An 18,642-nucleotide genomic window follows, 5' to 3' on the forward strand; every position below is an offset into this window, starting at 1 on the left:
TTGCTTTTTTTAAAAAAAAATATTTTAACTGACTGGAGGAATCCCTTGTGGGAACTGTGCTTTTCACAAGTTAGGGTAGTTCTCAAAGGGGCTGGTGCATCGCTTGAGCACTTAAGTGCCTGTTCTCAAGACCCAGTTGAGACTTGAATCATCTGATTGTTTTAACGGCTCCCTAAGTGGTTCTGATGGTGCTGAGGTGTGAGAACCATTGCTCTAAGGCAGTGGTGTGCAAGGTTTGTTCATACAACCTAAATTGCTTTACTTGGTTTATCTATCTAATCCTGTTTGCCAAGTTTTTTATACAGTGTTAATTGTTTCAGACTTGGAAAGAATTTTAGGACCTAGCCTTTTCTTGTACAAGGAATTGCTCATTTGGTCTCAGTTATTGTTACAACTTAGATACTGTTTATTATAAAGTTTTCTATAATGGAATGGAGTGTTGAAACCTAAAGAAGCAGAATTACTTCTTTGAAACTATTTCTTTTGGGGAACTTAACTTTTTTTATTTAATGAAACTACTACTTTATATTTTTTTATGATGCTATTCTAGGTATTATTTTCCTTAAATATATATACAGTTATATACCAGTAGTATTCATTTAAATATTTTATTTCAGAGACATTTGTAGTAATGTTTTTAGACTACGTGGCCTGATTGATACAGAAATTTTCTAGATTTATGTTAACTTTATAAGTAAAGTGTTGTTTAGTGGAATTTTTGAATGAATTCACTTAAAGTCATCACAAGGGCTATTGGGTGGTTTTTTTTTTATTATCATGAACTTATCTTCATATTCCTTCTCATCTCACTATTATGAGGAAGACTACACTCAAGTGATGTTGTTTTTCCTTCTTTTCTTCCCCCACTACTTTAAAATTAACATTTCATGATTGTGAGCTATAGCTGGAGTACACTTAAGTCCTGGGAAGTCCCATTTTATGCTTACCCCCAGGCATATTTCCTATTAGAAGAACTATCAGTAAGAATCTCTTGATCTCGGTAGATTCATTTGGATAATAAATTATATGGCCAGTCTGTACTGGGGTTGTGTTATTTAGTAGACTTTTAGGGTAGTTAGTAGACTATTACTCTCTTTGGATTTGATTCTTTTCCAGCTCTGGCCTTGACTTGGTTGTTTTTCTCAAATTGTTGGGGGCAGGGCAGAAGGATGTTGTGAACAAACACAAGAAACAGGTTTTATAGACCCCATCCCCACCCCAGACCAAAGAGATCCAAGACACCAAGGACCACAAATCCTATAATGTTATCACCACTGAAGGGAGGATAAATGGAATCTGAGGGTGAAGTTATGCAGTCAAATTTGGTATATAACCAGATATGTGGGCCTTGGGGGTTTTTCGCCAGCTTTCAGTATGCTATTGGGCTCCCAGCTCAGTGGAACTAGTAGGATACATTTACCAGTTTATTTCTCTGTCTTTCTCCTTGAGTTTTCCTTTCTTTATTTTTCCTTTTTGAATAAACAAACCCTTTGTTAAACTTTTTGTGTGCCTGCATTTGAGCCTCACTATAAGTCCCTTTTAAAGTCCATAGGTGAGGGGCCCTCCCTGGTGGTGCAGCGAGTTAAAGCACAGCACTAAGAAGCTGGAGCCACCTCCGCATGAGTTCGATCCCCGCCTGTCCTGGAGGTGACCACATGGCGAGGCAGACCTCCCCTGACTCGCCCACTGCTCCCCTCAGCAGTGTACTTGTCGGTTGATCAGCCTGTTCTGCTCCCCGCTCTGTCTCTGGTGAATCCTCTCACCTTCCACATCTCTGGCCTGTATTCCAGTTCTGTATGAATAAAAAAAAAAAAAAAAAAGTCCACAGGTGAGAACCCCCAGTCAGGCCAACCCCTTTCACACTGGACTTTTCCTGTAACTAAGGCAGTGGGGCTGCAGGAGCCTTGCTGGTGGCCTAGGGGTTAAATTTTAGCACTGTCAACACTCCATCTGAGTTCCTTCCCTGGCTTGGGAGCTGACCCACTTATGGAGCAGCAGTCCTCTCCTATATAACCCACTGCTGCCCTCAGCAGTGTATTTCAGTAAATTTGACCTGTTCTCCTCCTCACTGAGTCTCTGGTGAATCCTCCCAAACCCCTTCTCAGGTCTATGTCCCAGTTCTTCTGTGCAAAAAAAAAAAAAAGACTAACAACAACAAAACAAAAAATTGGGATGCTAATCTTACCTTATGTATAATAAAAGAGTTGTCACAATTATAGTCCTTTTTGAACATTTCTTAACTTCCTTAGTGAATGATGTTCTAAGTGAAGTTTTTCACCTTGTTATTTTATCCATGTAACTTAGTGTCTGTTACATTAATGATTAAAGTGTTTAATGATTAAATGAATGACTGAACTGTTTTTAGGAAAAATTATTTTAGCCTATGCGGTAAAAAAGTATTTTAGAGACTGATAGATTAATATTGTATATGTTGATTTAATTTAAGCTTAGATGGTTTGCTTTCTAGGTGTGATTATGGTGGGCCTTCTAGATTTATATATCAAAAGTTACTAAAAGGACTGCATTTAGTGAAAAACTAAGTAACTATGAAAGTGTGAGTATAATATTTCTATGGGGAGAAACAGCATTCTAAGAAACCATAAAAAACAGTAAATGTTAATTCTTAAAATATTAAATACTGACCCTCCCTGGTGGTGCAGCGGGTTAAAGCACAGCACTAAGAAGCTTAAGCCACTTTCACATGAGTTCGATCCCCGCCTGCCCCGGAGGAGATCCACATGGCGTGGCAGACCTCTCCTGACCCACCCACTGCTCCCCTCAGCAGTGTACTTCGTCCATCTGCCTGTTCTGCTCCCCACTCTGTCTCTGGTGAAGCCACTCACCCTCCACATCTCTGGCCTGTACCCCAGTTCTGTATGAATAAATAAATCTTTAGAAAAAATTAAAAAAAAATACTTAATATTTTACTTCAATATTTATAGTCCTTTTGTACAGCTGGGCATTTCATTTTTCTTTAATAAATGATTAGATAAATTGAAAACTAAGCATATTAAAGAAATAAGACATCTTGTTCATGCTTGTAATATGTCCCACTTTACTACATCTTAAAATGGAAGTCAATTTACAGAATCTTAATTTGAAATAATACTTCATTACTGGAAAATATTTAATTCTATTAACATTAAAGTATCTTATTTCTATCTTTATTCTTGATTACTCATAGAATCAGTATTGCCTGAATTTTTGTCTATATTTAGAGCCATAATTGAGTTATGTTTATCTGCCCCTTGATGGTTAAAAGGTTCTTGTATATAATTTGATGTTTCAAATTTCATCATAGGACAATAGTTTAATTGTTAGAAAAATTAATTAAAACTGAAGATACAGAGAGGATCATGAAGAAATGGGCCTTTTGGGTTACATTGTCAAATCCCTTTTTAACTACTGGTAGCCTTTTGTCAAATTTAGAGTGTTTTTTATAACTTGGAGACATTTTTGATGTTGATAAAACTCAAGGAGTCTGTAGTTCTATAATAAAAGAACAGAACATTTAAGGTATAAGGTTTTTCTTAAATAATAATTGGGAAATGATAATATTGAAATTTTATTTAAATTAATATGACTATAAAGTTTTTATTTATATAAAAGAAAATAATTGTAAGCCAGTCTGTGTCTTTATGTGTGTGTGTGTGTGTGTGTGTGTGAATATATATATGTACATAGTAGAGCTTGTGCAAGAAATTTTAATTTTTGTTATATTCCCCTCTTAAGCATCAACATGAAGCTCAGCTTATCCTTGTTCTGATTTTATATATGTGCCCCCAGAAGTCATACATAAATTTACATTTGTCTCTTATAGAAAGTCAGGTACAACTTCTACAATTCTGTGTGTATAAAGCAGTGGTTTTATAAATATATATATATATATATATTTGCATATATATGCCTATATAGGTATGTGTGTATTTGTAGATGTATATACACACATTGCCATTCACAGCAATTTTTTGCTTTGTTTTTTTACTACCTTGATTTCTTACATCTGTGACAGAATATAGTTTAATGTCTTTCTGGGTTTTGTAGCAAGACTGATGTGGATATTAAATCTTTGAATATCTTGTTAAATTTAATCATTAATTTACAAATTATTTTTATTTGTTTCACTGGAAAATGATTTGCCTTTAATGAATGTATGACTTAGCAAGTTTGAATATATATGATTTTAAAATACATGTAAGATCATTTTTTTTGTTTGAACTTTATGGTTATATATTTGAGACTACTAGTAATTACTTGATAATTTTGTGTGAGGAAAAAGTTGAGCTTTATAAACAACATTTAAGATACTGTCATGTGTTTGGAATGCTGATTAGGTTATGGCTGGGGGTAGGGTGTTAGAATTGGGGAATTAGGAGAAAAGTATAATGTCCAGAACAATTAAGAATAAATTTTCATGCTAATTTCAGTTTGAATTATTTTCATTCATTGTAGTGTTTTCATTTGTGAGCTTTTCTATGCACATACAAAATGTTTCTCCTCAGGCCCCCTTGTATTTGCTGGCCCAATTTTTATGAACCATCGAGAACAGGCTCTAGCCAGACTCAGATCCCATCCAGCACAGCTAAAGCATAAACGGGACAAGCACAAAGGTATTTGGTCTTTCTTATCAACTAGGTGGGCTACTTTCCCAATTCTTGCACTACTTGAATTTTGTATCTGGGAAAATGCACAACCTAATTCTTCTACTTTGCTTCTATCACTTATTATATATAGCCTGAGGAGAAAGAACAAATTTAAAGTTTCACTGTCATCAGTGACTGTTGATCATATTTTATTTTTGTTAGCTTCAATAAAGAGGATATTTTATATCTTTTTCTTTTCCATTTCCTTTCCTAGTTTGTAAAATTAAGGGTAGTTAGAAAAATATAAATATTGCTTCCTGATTTTTAGTCTGTATTTTCTGCTCTTTGGTGACTGCCATCTGGCATTTTTCTGTCTTTTATTTTTTTTTTAACTTTATTTGCTTAAGAATTCACAAAGTTATTAAATATGTAAGTGATAATGATTTCACTGCTATAATTATTTCCCATTGTTTAATATTAAGTTTATATATACAATACACACAAAGTTTTTGACATTTGAGGATTAAATAGAAATGGGCATAAGCAAATAGTTATGTTGTCTCTCTCCAGTCTTCAGAAACTGTCAGTGATCCAAACAAGTCTGTGAGCCACCAGGAATCTATTTCTCTGTTACTCTTTGAGAGCTCAGATTTCTGGATTAATGTATCTATCACTGTAGGAAATGTTCTTTTAAATCACAGGTTATGGGTCAGACTAAAATCAAGAAAGAACTTAATCTATTTAATTTTTAAAATATATGTAAATTCTGCATGTGATCCAGGGGTTCTTTGACTAGTACAGCTTTCACGGTATATATATTTTTTTCTTAAATGCTTAAAATAAACCCATAGAACATTAATTAATCTAGCTGATTTTCTTTAAAAGCCTAAAATAATAAATCCTCAGGACATATATAAATTGATCTTGCTAATTTTTTTCTTTTGCTGCAAAATTGTTATAGATTAATATTATTTGAAAGCACACATACAAAATGTAATCTAATCAACTCTCAGCCTATCATTTTGTCTCACAAAGTAAGAGCGCAAAACTGTACAGACAAGACCCCTGCTCTTAGTAAAGGCACAAATAGAGCACTACATATAAGATATGTCTGTGTAGAAAAACAAAGTATTTTAAATCTGATTTAATTAATCGTCAAATTTGGGGCCTGCTATATAAATTAGTTTACGTCTTTGATTTTATATTTTCTGATGTGTCACTGTTAAACAGAATTTTTTCAGTGTCTTTTTTCTCACCTCTAAATTATATGGCAGGATTCACATTTTATGAAGTAGTTTAAAACTTTTGTAGAATCATGTGCCTTGGTGGACAAATGGACTTATATTTTCCCAAAAAATTTTAAAATAAAATGCTAAGTGAAGGCTGAGGTACTTTTTACAATGTACCTTGGTTAGCTGTTGGAATTATATATTATAGTCAGGCATAGCTTTAGTCTTGTCTACCACATGATTCTTTTACAGCAAGGCTCTTTGCTTACTTGTAGCAACGTAGAGGAACTTACTTCAGAGTCACTTTTCATTTCTTTACTACCAGAATTAAAGTGTAAATGAATATTAAATGGTTCCCTATGCCTCCCACTAATTCCTCTACACCCACACATTTCTTTGTCCTTTATCCCCTTTGAATTCACTGTCATTTAATCATCTCATCATTCACTGCGTTAAACTACATGTAACTACATGTAGTCATAGTCATCTAATAATTTTTTTTCTCACTTTTTTCCCCATATGCATTTTTTTCCTTTTCTTTCCCTGTTTATTTTCCACTTTATCCACTGAGAAATTAACCATAGTTATTGCCATGTTCTGTCTTATGTTTAATTGGTGGTCACAAATTACTGAATGGTAATAATTAAAGTTTTCAAGATTGATTTTTATGGGGGTAAGAGGTGAGGGGTAAGAACTGTGAATTGTTTTTTAACAGGAATGCTTTTTCAGATTAAAAATTGAGGAGCTGATTGGAGACTATACACAGAAATTCTTGGAATCCATACTGTAATGGGCAAATTTTGACCAGAGGCTAAATCAATAAGTAACATATAATCCATATGACATATGATAAGTTATTTTTATAAGTAATGACAGAATATACTTCAGAGAGATAACTGAATTACCATTTGTCTCAGCTACTCAGTACCTCACATAGAAAAAAGGAAAAATAGGATATACCTAGTTAGGAACATCAGAATAGTTCTGGTGATACCTTTGATACATGTTCTGAAGTGGCAGATCTGAAAATCCAGAGGCACACAGATAAATGTCTCTGGGTTGTTTTTTTTTCTACCTATTTTCTGTTGAGAAGTGGTTTGATATAATAAAAATATTATAGTCTTTGGAATTAGACTTAAGCTTTAATCTTAAATTTGTCATTTAGTAAAAATTATATGGCCGTTCACACATTTTTAAATCTCTTTGATTCCAGTTTTCTTATTTAAAAATATAAATTGTAGTTCTCAGCTCGTTATATTGCTGTAAATATTAAATTAAGATGTGTTTGTATGTGTACCTCACACATGTCTACATAACACACACACACACAAATAGAAATCCTCTGTTAATGTTACTTTGATTCCTTGAATCAGTTCAGTTCTTTGCTTTTTCTTTTAGCTATCCCAAAGGCACAAAATTTGAGATTTCTTAAATGTAAACTTAACATATACAGTTAGTGTATAATTTATTTTTACATAAATGTATAATTTATTTTTACAAAATGTTTGGGATGTTTAATGGTGGTAAAATGAGTAAGCATTATTTTTTTTATTAAACTCCAAATCTGCTCTACTGCTTAATACTTTGTGGTGGCTATATAACCCTTCTGAGCCTTGGTTTTTCTCAAACACAAAACTGAGTAACAGTACCAATACTATTGGTAAGTGCATTGATTAAAGAAAGAAAGCAATGATGGCGAATACTGACTGAACACTTTCAGCTATCACTTCATTTAATACACACGAGGGAAATATATCCTTATTTCCCTTGTAGAGTTTGAAAGAAAACCCAAGACTTAAAAAGGTCCAGTGTCCAGTTTTCATACAACTAACAAATTTTAGTAACAGAGTTCCAATCCAATCTCTTCTACTGTGTTTTTTAAACTTTTATGCAGAGCAAGTGCTTATTAATTTGTAACTGCAGTTTCTTCTGCTATTCTATTTTCATTTTCTCAAAGTGCTTACTGTATTCTTTTGACAATTTTTTAATATTACCCAAAAGTGTAGATTTACAAAAAAATTTTAAATAAAAAATTAGATACTCAGTACGTGTCTTTTTTCTGTACAGAAATATTTATAAATTATATATTCACAGAAACACACATAATATTTTAGATAAGTATACCCAAACTTAATAGTCATTATTAATTTCAACATCACATATTATGAACATACTCATATTAGGGAAAATGCAAATGTACTTATACCTAAATGGCTATTTATAAAAACTGTTTAGAACTATTCTTCCTACAAGTCTGAGGTTAGTTCTTATTGCTGCTCATTAACATTGATGAATAATAAATTTGATTATATTACTGAATTTCAGTTTCAGCTTTTGAGTTTATACTAGATTTTCATCTACTTAGAAATACCTTTTTTCCTTTGATAAACTTTTACAAACGTTAACTTAATAGAATTGTGCTTGATTGTCATAACTGCCATTAAATATTGGATAAAGAGATCTATTTTTAAATCCTGCCAGTGCTGCTAATAATAATTAAGAACTTCATCCCTCTTTGACTCATATTGATATTTTCATCATCTGTCGTAATTGAAAAATTATTTTGTATAGTTATAGATTGTCTAGATGAATTTGAACAAATTATTTTTACTGTAATTGCTCCCTTCAGATAATAATTAATGCTCATGTAATCACTGTTTCTAGTGATTACTAGGCTTTCCCTAACCCCCTTCCCTTTGTTGTGGGATTTATGATGTCCACACTTAATCTTTCAAAGAGTGCAAAATGGTAAATTCAAATAAAAAGCTTCTAACTTGGCATCAGTACATTTACACAAAGTGTAATTGCGCTTTTAATATGGAATTTAATTAAATCTTGCAGTCATAGGAATACAGTTTGTTTTCTGTTTTACACAGACTTGGTTTTAATATGTACTTTTGCCAACTAAGATAAAGCTGGAAAATTTCTATGCATATATGCAAATATATTATACTTTAATTAAATAATCATTGGAAAATACTTCTTTATGTATATGTAGCCCCTTGTTTCTACTTAGCCATTACACTGTCTTTCCTCCATGAGGAGTCTCTGAACTAAGAGTATATATTTCACTTTGAATGTCAACGAACTGTTGTGATTTTTCAAAAGCCTATTTTTGCATATTTAATTAGCAAACCCACATGAGATAATTTAGCACAAGAGAATCATATTCTTTATCCTACCATAGTAAAACCTCTTTACTAATTCAAAATTTATGGTATTTCAAGATACAGTATTTGTGATTTTTTTTTTTTGAGTAAAAAATTCAAAATAATTTCTTCCTCTGAATTTTCAGGGTCATACTTATAAGGGGAAACCTGTCTAAAATCACTAGCTTATCAAACCAAGGGCTCAAGAAATGAAGGATTTCTTCAACGTGCTTTCAACTTCTGGGTCCAGCAATTAATTCTTGTATGTTAAAGGACTTCTATGTTTATGGTACATTTTTATGTAATTTAGGCCTATTTTGATTTACAGGTAGCCACATTTTATTGTAGAATTTAGTTTATAATCTATATTGCTTGAAGTTAATAAAACTGAATTACTTCTTAAAAGTTTTGTGATTCAGACTTTTTCATTTAAGTGACATGGGCCAATCCATTCAATGTTATTCTGAATTAGTGAGGTTTTACTGTTCTAGTGTCATAAAGAGTTCAAACTTTTTAAATAGTAGTCATTTAGTTACAGAAAGGGAAGTCCTAATTTTGTCCATTTTTGTTTTACCTGGCTGTTATTTTAATTAGAATATGTAGATAAAAATAATTAGGAAAAATAGTGTGAATATGAAACTATCTGATGACATTTTGTTTAGCATCCTAAAATGGGGAGTGAAATATAGAATTAATTGAAAATGCATGTGTAGATCCACATATGTATCTATAATTTATTATATACACTTGCTTAGTTGCTGTTCCACAAGAGAGAAGCTTAGACTAGTTGACCTTTTAAAATTCTTCTAGTATTACATTTATTCCATGTGCAAGGAATTTGACTTTTGAGGACATAGATCATATTTTGGTAATGTATTATTTTAGAATAGGGTAATTAAATTACCTTCCTTATTTACATATACTAAAGTTTTTATATTGTGAAATATAGCTTTTTAAAGGGTAGAATGCCAGTATATTCAGAGTCAGTTGTCAAAACAAATGCTGGATAGAAGGCCTAAAGCAAGCTTAAAGGAGGAAAATTAACAAAAGAAACAGGGAGGAAGAAGGAATGAAAGCAGAAAGATTTGGCTGGGGTGGGGGGTGAGGTCAGCAGAAGATCACAAAGCAGAATGACTGAGGACAAGATGAGACAATAAAGATAAATGAGAATAGGCTATTAAAGATACTGTATAAAGTTTTATAAATATTTGAGAATTCAGTTGAGTTTTTTAATTCCGAAAGATAGGATAGCCTTTCTGAGATGTGTTTGGGAAATGTAAGTCACTTGTGAATCAACTATTAACTAACAGTATCACTAAGTTTAATTGTTAAGTGACTTTGCATGTGGTTCTTTTTTATGCAAACTAAATTTTCCCACATAAACTATTAAATGTAAAATTTTGTTACTTCTGTAATTTAATGACCCATTTACCTCACATAACTGATTACCTAATAGGTTTTATCTGTAACCAGTTCTTGTATTTGTTTTTATTGATTTAGTGATAAATGTAAACTGAAGTATATAGTTTATCTTTCAGAATTACTTCTTTGCAGGTAGATTCTTGATCTATCACTTCTAACAGCTGCAGATTCTTCTTGCTTGTTCCTTTTAACATTTTTCTCTTGTTCTTCCATAGTAAACTGTTTTAAAACCTTATCTTGAAGCTGAGTAATGCCTTAATTATAAATTATAACACTTACAGATGGAAGTGGAGAACGAGGAGAAAAGGATGCCAGCAAAATCACAACATACCCTCCAGGCTCTGTGCGTTTTGACTGTGAGCTTCGGGCAGTACAAGTCAGCTGTGGATTTCACCATTCAGGTAGCAGCTGGAAATTTAGGGTATAACTACATTTTTACAATTGTGCTAAACAACTTACTTGTTTTGATGAATATAGTTTGACAACTCTGTGTTAAAATGTGCAGTGTGGAAATAATCCTGTAATAATGAGTATGGTGAAAGCTTCATACTTATTAACAGTCATAAGGCTTCATACTTATTAACAGTATTCATACTTATTAACTGCCATAGTAAAGCAAGCACTTGTGTAAAGATGCTTCTAGTTTTTTATCTTATATACTTAGTTTATTAAATGTCTGAAGATCATCAAATAATCCTGAAGTCTCTTTGAACTCTAGAATCCTGTGTTCTTTGTAACCTAGCTAGGTAGCTCCATATTTTGTTATAATTCAGTAAGAAGTATACATCAATGTGTTTCTCAATTTTCTTAAAATGTAGAAAATTATTATTTATAATTAATGATATTTATGTTGTGTAGCTTGTTTTGTAATATTCAAATTTTATAAAATTAGAAAATTTTAAGATCTAGGAAACTAAATTATAACTAATTAGAAAATATTAAATTTTCTTATTTCATAAAGCATTGAAAGATATTCAAGTTACATTTCATGGATATTGTACATGGATGTACAGAGTTCAGACTCGTTTGCTACCTAAGAATTATCCAGATATGAGGGAACAGCACGTTAAAGACTTTAGTTGACCTGAACAACTGTTTTATTAAATATGAATGTTACTAAAGGGCATTTAAGAACTTAAAGTATGTGTTATGAACAATATTATTCATTTTGTAATGTACAAAAATACCTTATTAAACTAAATTTAATTTTAAAATTGTTAAAATTTTAAAGTATTTCTCATTAACATAAATATGCTTCAATTGCCTATTTTGAATACCTCTATAAAATTTAAGTAGTGAAAATTACAGTGCTTTCAGTATAGTTGTGATAGCAAGAAATAAAATGTATATAATGAAAAAATAAAGCTCTGTATTTTTGATTTAGTGGTTTTAATGGAAAATGGAGATGTCTATACGTTTGGATATGGGCAGCATGGTCAGCTTGGACATGGAGATGTCAATTCCAGGTACCTGATGATTTGTTTGAAGATACTGAGTTTGTTTTGCCTTTCTATTTTCCTTTCTAGGTATATATTTACATACTTGAAATAGTAGCCCATAGCTTGAAATAGTAGCCCATGGTAATCCATGGATTATTGGTGATTCTTGATTTTGTAGTTGAGTGCTTTTGCAGAGATAGAAGATACTGCAGTTACAGGAGAAAGTTGATTTCCATTTTATAGATCTATAGTTTGCCTTCACATTTGCTCTCTCTCTTTTTTTGACCTTTTGTTTGATTTCCCTATTTTTCTCCTATGAGTGAAACCAGCTGATGTTTTTATTTTTCCTCCTGACTCATTTCACTAAGCATAATGCCTGCTACTTCCATCCCTGTTGCTGCAGATGGCATGAGTTTATCTTTATTTTATAGCTGAATAGTATTGTATTATGTTTATAAACCTCATCTTCTTAATCTATTTATCTATTTTTTTGGCATTTTAACAAATATAAATAGTGCTGAAGTAAATATAAATATGTAGATTTCCTTATGAACTAATGTTTTTGTATTCTTTGGGTAGATTCTTATGGGTGGAGTGGCTGGGCCATATGGTAGGTCCATTTTTAGTGTTTTTGGGACTTCCGTACAGGCTTCTTTAGTGGTTGGACCAGTTCCATTGTAGCCAGCAATAGAAGAGGGTTCCTTTTTCTCTACATCCTTGCCAGCATTTGTTCTTGTCAGTTTTTTAATGTGGGCCATTCTCACCAGTATAAGGTAGTATCTTATTATGGTTTTGATTTGTATTTCCCTGATTATAATCAGTGCTGAACATTTTTTCATATACTTGTTGGTCATTTATATTTCTTCTTTGGAGGAGTGTCTTTTTAGTTCTTCTGTCCATGTTTTGATGGGGTTGTTTGCTTTGTTTTTGTTGAGTTGTGTGAACTCTTCGTAGACCTTTGATTTCAGTCCATTATTAGTTGTGAGTGCAGATATTTTCTCCCCATCTGAAGGCTTTCTCTTCATTTTGGTCATTGTCTCTTTTGCTGCATGGAAACTCTTTTACTTGGATGTAGTCCCAGCCGAATTTTCAAACAAATGATAATGTGTCCCAACAAAACTTTTCAACTTACCCAGACTAGTGAAGAACTAATTGTGGACCAACTACTAGACAATTCCTAGTATTCATTTTTCCCTCATTCATTAGCAGTAGAGATTTAGTTGGTAAGTGATCATGTACCTGAATACTTCAGTTTTAATTCCATATGTTGTGGGGAGAACTAAATTGGATAGCCCAGTTAAATGATGCCTGCACACTGTCTGTATCTATGTAGGAATGGAAGTCAGGAATTAAGAAAACAGTTTTTTATTTAGAAAAGAATTGACTACTTATATGGAAGAACAATTCTTGTGCAAAACATATTAGCTATCACAAGCCAGACTACTACTATATATTTAGCTGAAATAAAGTGTATATTTGAATAATATGTTAGAAAACTTTTCTAGTAATCAATTTTAGCTGGAAATTATTGTATAACGCATATTAATAAGTGTGCTTAATGTAAGATAAATATTATAGTGTGCATGACGGTAAAGTATAATGTTATTGGTATTCTACTTTGTGTGTTGTCATGCCAAATTGATTACCTCAGTCTTAGTTTGAATCCTGATCCTATCTCTTCAAACCTGAATGACCTTTGTCAAGTTACTTAACTTTTCTCTATTTCTTCCTCTATTAAATAGGAGTAAGTTTGTTTTCCTTAGAAGGTTATGAGAATTCAGTGAGGCTATTGTTATTAATTCAGCATAGAATTTAGTCCATAATAAGTGCTCAGTAAGTGTTAACTGTTACTGTTGCTATAGTAACTGTCAGAGAGTTTATGAGAACATTTATACATTTACTCGTGGCATGAGTCTGTCAATCCTTTATTTTTTTGTGTATTTTGTTCACTATACTCCTAATTGTCTGAATTCTGATTACTTTTCACCTTTTTTGATAAACTTGGATTTTGAAGAAAAGACTGTATGATTTAGGTGCTTTTATTCTACTTTTCCAATTAAAACTTGGCAATTCTTATGTTTCCGAGTTGCATCTTTTCTGCATTATGCTATTCTTCTGCTTTAATGTAGTATGCAGTCCTAGTGTCTAGAACCATTTATGCAAGATTAAAGTCTTTGTTTCTTACCAATTTTGTGACTGTAATTTACTAAGTATTAATTTCAATATTCTATTGATTTTGGATTACTAAATATACTATATGTAAAGTACCTAGCATGAGCACATGCAACTTTCATTTTTTTCCCTCCTTTTTCTATGTTCTGTACATAGTTTGATAAAGAGGTTAACCAGTTATGGGAAGAGTTCAGACTATGTATTAGAAGACCTGCTATCAACTCTTGGGAAAATCCTTTAAGCTCTTAAGAGCTTAGAGTAATTTTGATAAACAGTGACACAGTTCATATGAAAGGTCTTTGTAAACTGCAGACAAATAAGCAGGTCTAGGAACTTCCCCTTTAATTCTTTGTTTGAATTGAACTGGGCATTTCTGTGAGGCCATTAATTCACCATATAGCCCTTTGAAGTGGTAATTTTTTGTTGACCAAAACTCCCTGTATCTGAGTTGAGAACAACATCTGTCCTCGCCATATTACTCCAGCCAGGTAAAAAGAAAGAACTGCTCTTTTGCAGCATGACCATTCTGTTTTCCTCTTCTGTTGTTAAATTATTACCTTTCAATAATTGACAATTTACTGTCTGACTCACCATGTTTTCTGAGTCTAAGAACTGATGAAACTATTCCAGAACAAAGCCTAGAAATATGACTGACTGAAGAATTGAGGCTATTAGAGGGGATATAGAAGAACAACACAAGCCTAGAGTAAAAGCATGAATGGTTTGATGGTGAGGGTAGGAAGGTAACTTACATCTCAGAAGGTGTTAAATTTTAACTCTAAATCATGTACAGTGTTGGAAACCAGTGTTACTTCAATAAAGAAAGAAATAAAAAACCTAAAAGTCTGGCTATAAAACTGATGCTACCAGAGGAGGAGAGTAGGCAGGAAAGTGGGGGTGAGGTCCAGTGGACTCTGTAGAGTACTGTAGGTGCCTTTTTTTTTTTTTTTAATTTTGTATATTTTTATTCTATTTGCTATATATCTCATTTTTTTTTCTTTTAATAGACTATCATTTTTTTTTTTTAAAGTTTATTTTTACATCATTTTTCACATTTTTTTTTTTCATCTCAATTGTAATCCCCACGGGTTTCCCATCACCAAATCACCCCTGTGCCACCACCATAGTTGTAGGTGCCTTTTAGTAGGTTAACACACCTGAAGAGGTGAGAACCTAGATTTCTGAATCATATACGATGTTGCAAATCAATGTTACCTTAATTTAATTTTATTAAAAATATATAATATATATATATTTATATATTCTTTATATTTTATTTATATAATTTTTAAATAAAGTATATTATAATTGTATCTCTTAAAATAGCTTTCCTGTGAAGTGTGGATTATTTTTATAGTAAGGAGCACTCTAATTATAGGTGATTACTAAAAATAATTATTAAAGGATAAATAAGTTGATATAAAAATGGATACAAGGATGCCATTTATCATAGTTACCATTTTTAAACTGTTAACTGTGTGCCAGACACTGATACCAGAACTTTACATATATGAGTTTCTTAATCATTCATTGAACCCATGGAATCCTATTATTCATGGAACCCTATTATCCATGTGATAGCAAAGTCACGGTCATAATTATTGTTATGTGATGGAGCCAGCATTCGCGCTCAGGCAATGTAGCTGTAGACTTGACCTCTTAGCTACTGCTGCAGTGCCTTGTGTGATGCTGTATTTTGGTTTAATAACTATTTTAAGAACTGAAGTTAGATGTATGGAGAAAGGTAGAAAAGAGGACAGAAAATTACTTCATTTTAAAGCTCCTAGGTTGAATTTCCCACTGAAGCATTGCATTTTTATTTCATCCAATAAATATTTAGAGATCTCTAACATGGTATTCACTATAAAAGTTGAAAAAAAAAAGATCTCTTTAAATGAAAGAGCACCGATCTTTCAGACTTAACGACAATCTATTCAGGAAATATTTTAATAATGTAAGTGACTCTCTTTCATCTTTCTATACTTACAAGTTAGAATGGAGAGGCAAATTGGACCAAAGTAAGAATAACAATGTTCTTATTAGTATATTTTATCTTTTCTATTCTTTATTTATTGTTTCTTACTTCAGCTGATCTTGTAAGAAATTGCCTTTTTTTTTTTTTTTTTTTACTTAGGGGGTGTCCGACTCTTGTTCAAGCGTTGCCAGGCCCTAGCACACAAGTCACTGCAGGCAGCAACCACACAGCAGTGCTTCTAATGGACGGGCAAGTCTTCACATTTGGGAGTTTTTCTGTAAGTAATGTTTAAAACAGTAGTAATATTGCTTTTACCATTTCTTTACAATTTGTTAGCAGTTTTTTCTGTTTTCATTGAAATCATTTTATTGTAATCATTGCATACTTATATTTCTTGCAACCACCCCAACACGCACAAAACTAGAATGACATTACGTTGAAATAACACATTAGAATGTGTTAAATTTAATAGCTGTGTTCAAAGTGGATGTCTTTATTACAGGTCACAGTTCTTTTAAGCATTCAGTAAAGCTAATTTGATCATTTGAAAGCTTTTTTCCCCATCTTACTTACAGAGATTTGGTTTTTAATAAAATTATATTTTAACGTTTTTAAAGTAAAATTTTCTTACTACATTTGATTAAAATTGTTTCCTTCTCCTAATCCCTGTGTGTGTGTATATGTGTGTGTCTGGCTGGCTATTTGTGCCTATCAGTTTCACTCTTTGTAAAAATAGATTTTTTCTCTTTCTGGCAAAGCTTTAAAAAGAGAGAAAATTCTCTAAGGATTTGCGTAGATTGAGTGTGGTAAAAATCATGGAAAAGCTTAATTCTGTGCACATAAACCCATACCTCTTTGATGTAATTATTCATATTCTACAATCTGAGTTGCTGGGATCTAATTTGTAGCTCTTCATTTTTTTTAAAAAAGCATAACTGAAATTTAAATTTGGGAATGATGTTGCCCTTATGGAAAGTTTGCATAAAGTGAGGATAATATATAGAATGCCCATTGCCTTAAACCATTTATTCACCTATTTTTGACATTTTAATCTGTTTGCTTAGCATTTGCTCTTGTGTGTTACGATTTCCCTCTCACAGTCATATGTGTAGAAATCATTTCCCCCCTAAATCCTTTAAGATTAATGCATAAATTTGCTCCTTGATAATTAGTCAATAATTATTTTGAGGAAATTTCCCCTCTCCAATCTGATCAGGCATTGTTTGCTTGTCATGTTTCTCTATTTTCCTTTAACCTATAATATCACCATATTTTTTGTCTGGACAATGCGTTACTTCTTAAAAATAAAATGTCTTTTATTTTCATTTCTCTGATTTTGTCATATTTAGTTCAGGTTGTGCATTTCAGGCCAAAACACAAAATATCATGTAAAAAATGTATTGTTCTCCTCTGGGCATCAAATCTGGAAGCATAAAATGATGGATCCATCTGCCCTTATTGGTGATGTAAATTTTGATCACCTGGTAAAATGTCAGATGATTTCTTTACTGCGTAGTTAGTATAGTTTTTTTTCTCTTGACACTAAAAAGCAATCTGTAGATTGACACCTTCTCATCATAATTTTCCCCTAGATTTAGCATTCATTGGTCACTCTTGATTAAACCAGTTTTTACTATAATGGCTGTATAGTGATTATTTACCAACTCTAGTAACCCACGACATTTACCATTTGGCCCTATGTATTTGCTATTAAGCAGAAGTCCTCCTTTCTTGACTGCCTTTCTACCTATTAGTATAAACACATGTGTTTTCTTCATTGCAGTTCTTAATTTATCAGTGTTTAAATTTATCAGTGTTTAATTTATCAGTGTTTCAGTTGTCAGATTTGGCCACTGGAAATCCCTTCAAGTAGCTGCTATGTTTTTGTGTCATGCCCCTTCAATTTTTTAGTACTTCCTTGCCCATTGGGATAACAAGATATTCCGGGCTTATCAGCTCTGTCATCTCTAGAATGAGCTGTCTTTCCAAGTCCCCAAATTCTTTTTTGTGGAGATTATATTAGCTGCCAGCTGAACAATAGGCATATTCATTGCTATCGAGCGTCTTTACACGTCAGGATACCTATATGTGCATATATACTCATATGGATATTTACTTTAAAAATCGTAAGCGCAAAACAATACTTTTAATTTCAGTCCATTCCCACAGAGGTGTTTTTACTTTGTCCCAGCCCACATTTATGCCCTTTCTTCCACAGTGAGAATTGTGGCTCCTGGCAATATCAACTCTCCTGGCTAATATGCACTTAGTTCTCAAATATGTCTGAAATACTTTTCTATTTGCTTTGTGCACACTACTGTAAAAAGCAAAATCACTGAGAATAATTGAGAATTTGCCTTTTTTGCCCTTGCCACTCTCTTACCTGTGTCCTACCATAGGACTGAAAATCATAATTTAGTCAAATACAGTTTTGTAGCTTATCTCCATATAAGAGTTGAGTCATATGTGGTTTCCTTGATATATGTTAGTTTTACAGTTTTTTAGGGAAATGTGGAAATGTGCATTGTAATATTTGAATTCAGGCTACTGTCCACTAACTCCTTAAGTTCCATGAGTAAGTATTTAAATGTGGCTTATTTATGATCACATTCTGAACCCTTTTGAGGCTGTCCAGACAACTATCATGTTTGTAGTTTTTAATGTGATTTTCTT

General features: G+C 32.3%; 1 protein-coding gene across 5 annotated transcripts in view; it reads left to right on the top strand.

The window, feature by feature from the left end:
- Window positions 1-18,642, top strand: part of MYCBP2 (MYC binding protein 2, E3 ubiquitin protein ligase) — a 190,414-nt gene that overhangs the window by 41,677 nt on the left and 130,095 nt on the right. For all 5 annotated transcript variants that reach the window (XM_012723218.1, XM_012723216.1, XM_012723217.1 and 2 more), the window contains 3 exons: window positions 10,665-10,784; window positions 11,768-11,849; window positions 16,129-16,246. In XM_012723218.1, coding sequence (XP_012578672.1) covers window positions 10,665-10,784; window positions 11,768-11,849; window positions 16,129-16,246 — 320 coding nt within the window. The remainder of the gene's footprint in view (window positions 1-10,664; window positions 10,785-11,767; window positions 11,850-16,128; window positions 16,247-18,642) is intronic.

This window comes from Condylura cristata, unplaced genomic scaffold (genome assembly GCF_000260355.1).
Source record: "Condylura cristata isolate star-nosed mole 26May11 unplaced genomic scaffold, ConCri1.0 scaffold00010, whole genome shotgun sequence".
NCBI classification, from domain to species: domain Eukaryota; kingdom Metazoa; phylum Chordata; class Mammalia; order Eulipotyphla; family Talpidae; genus Condylura; species Condylura cristata.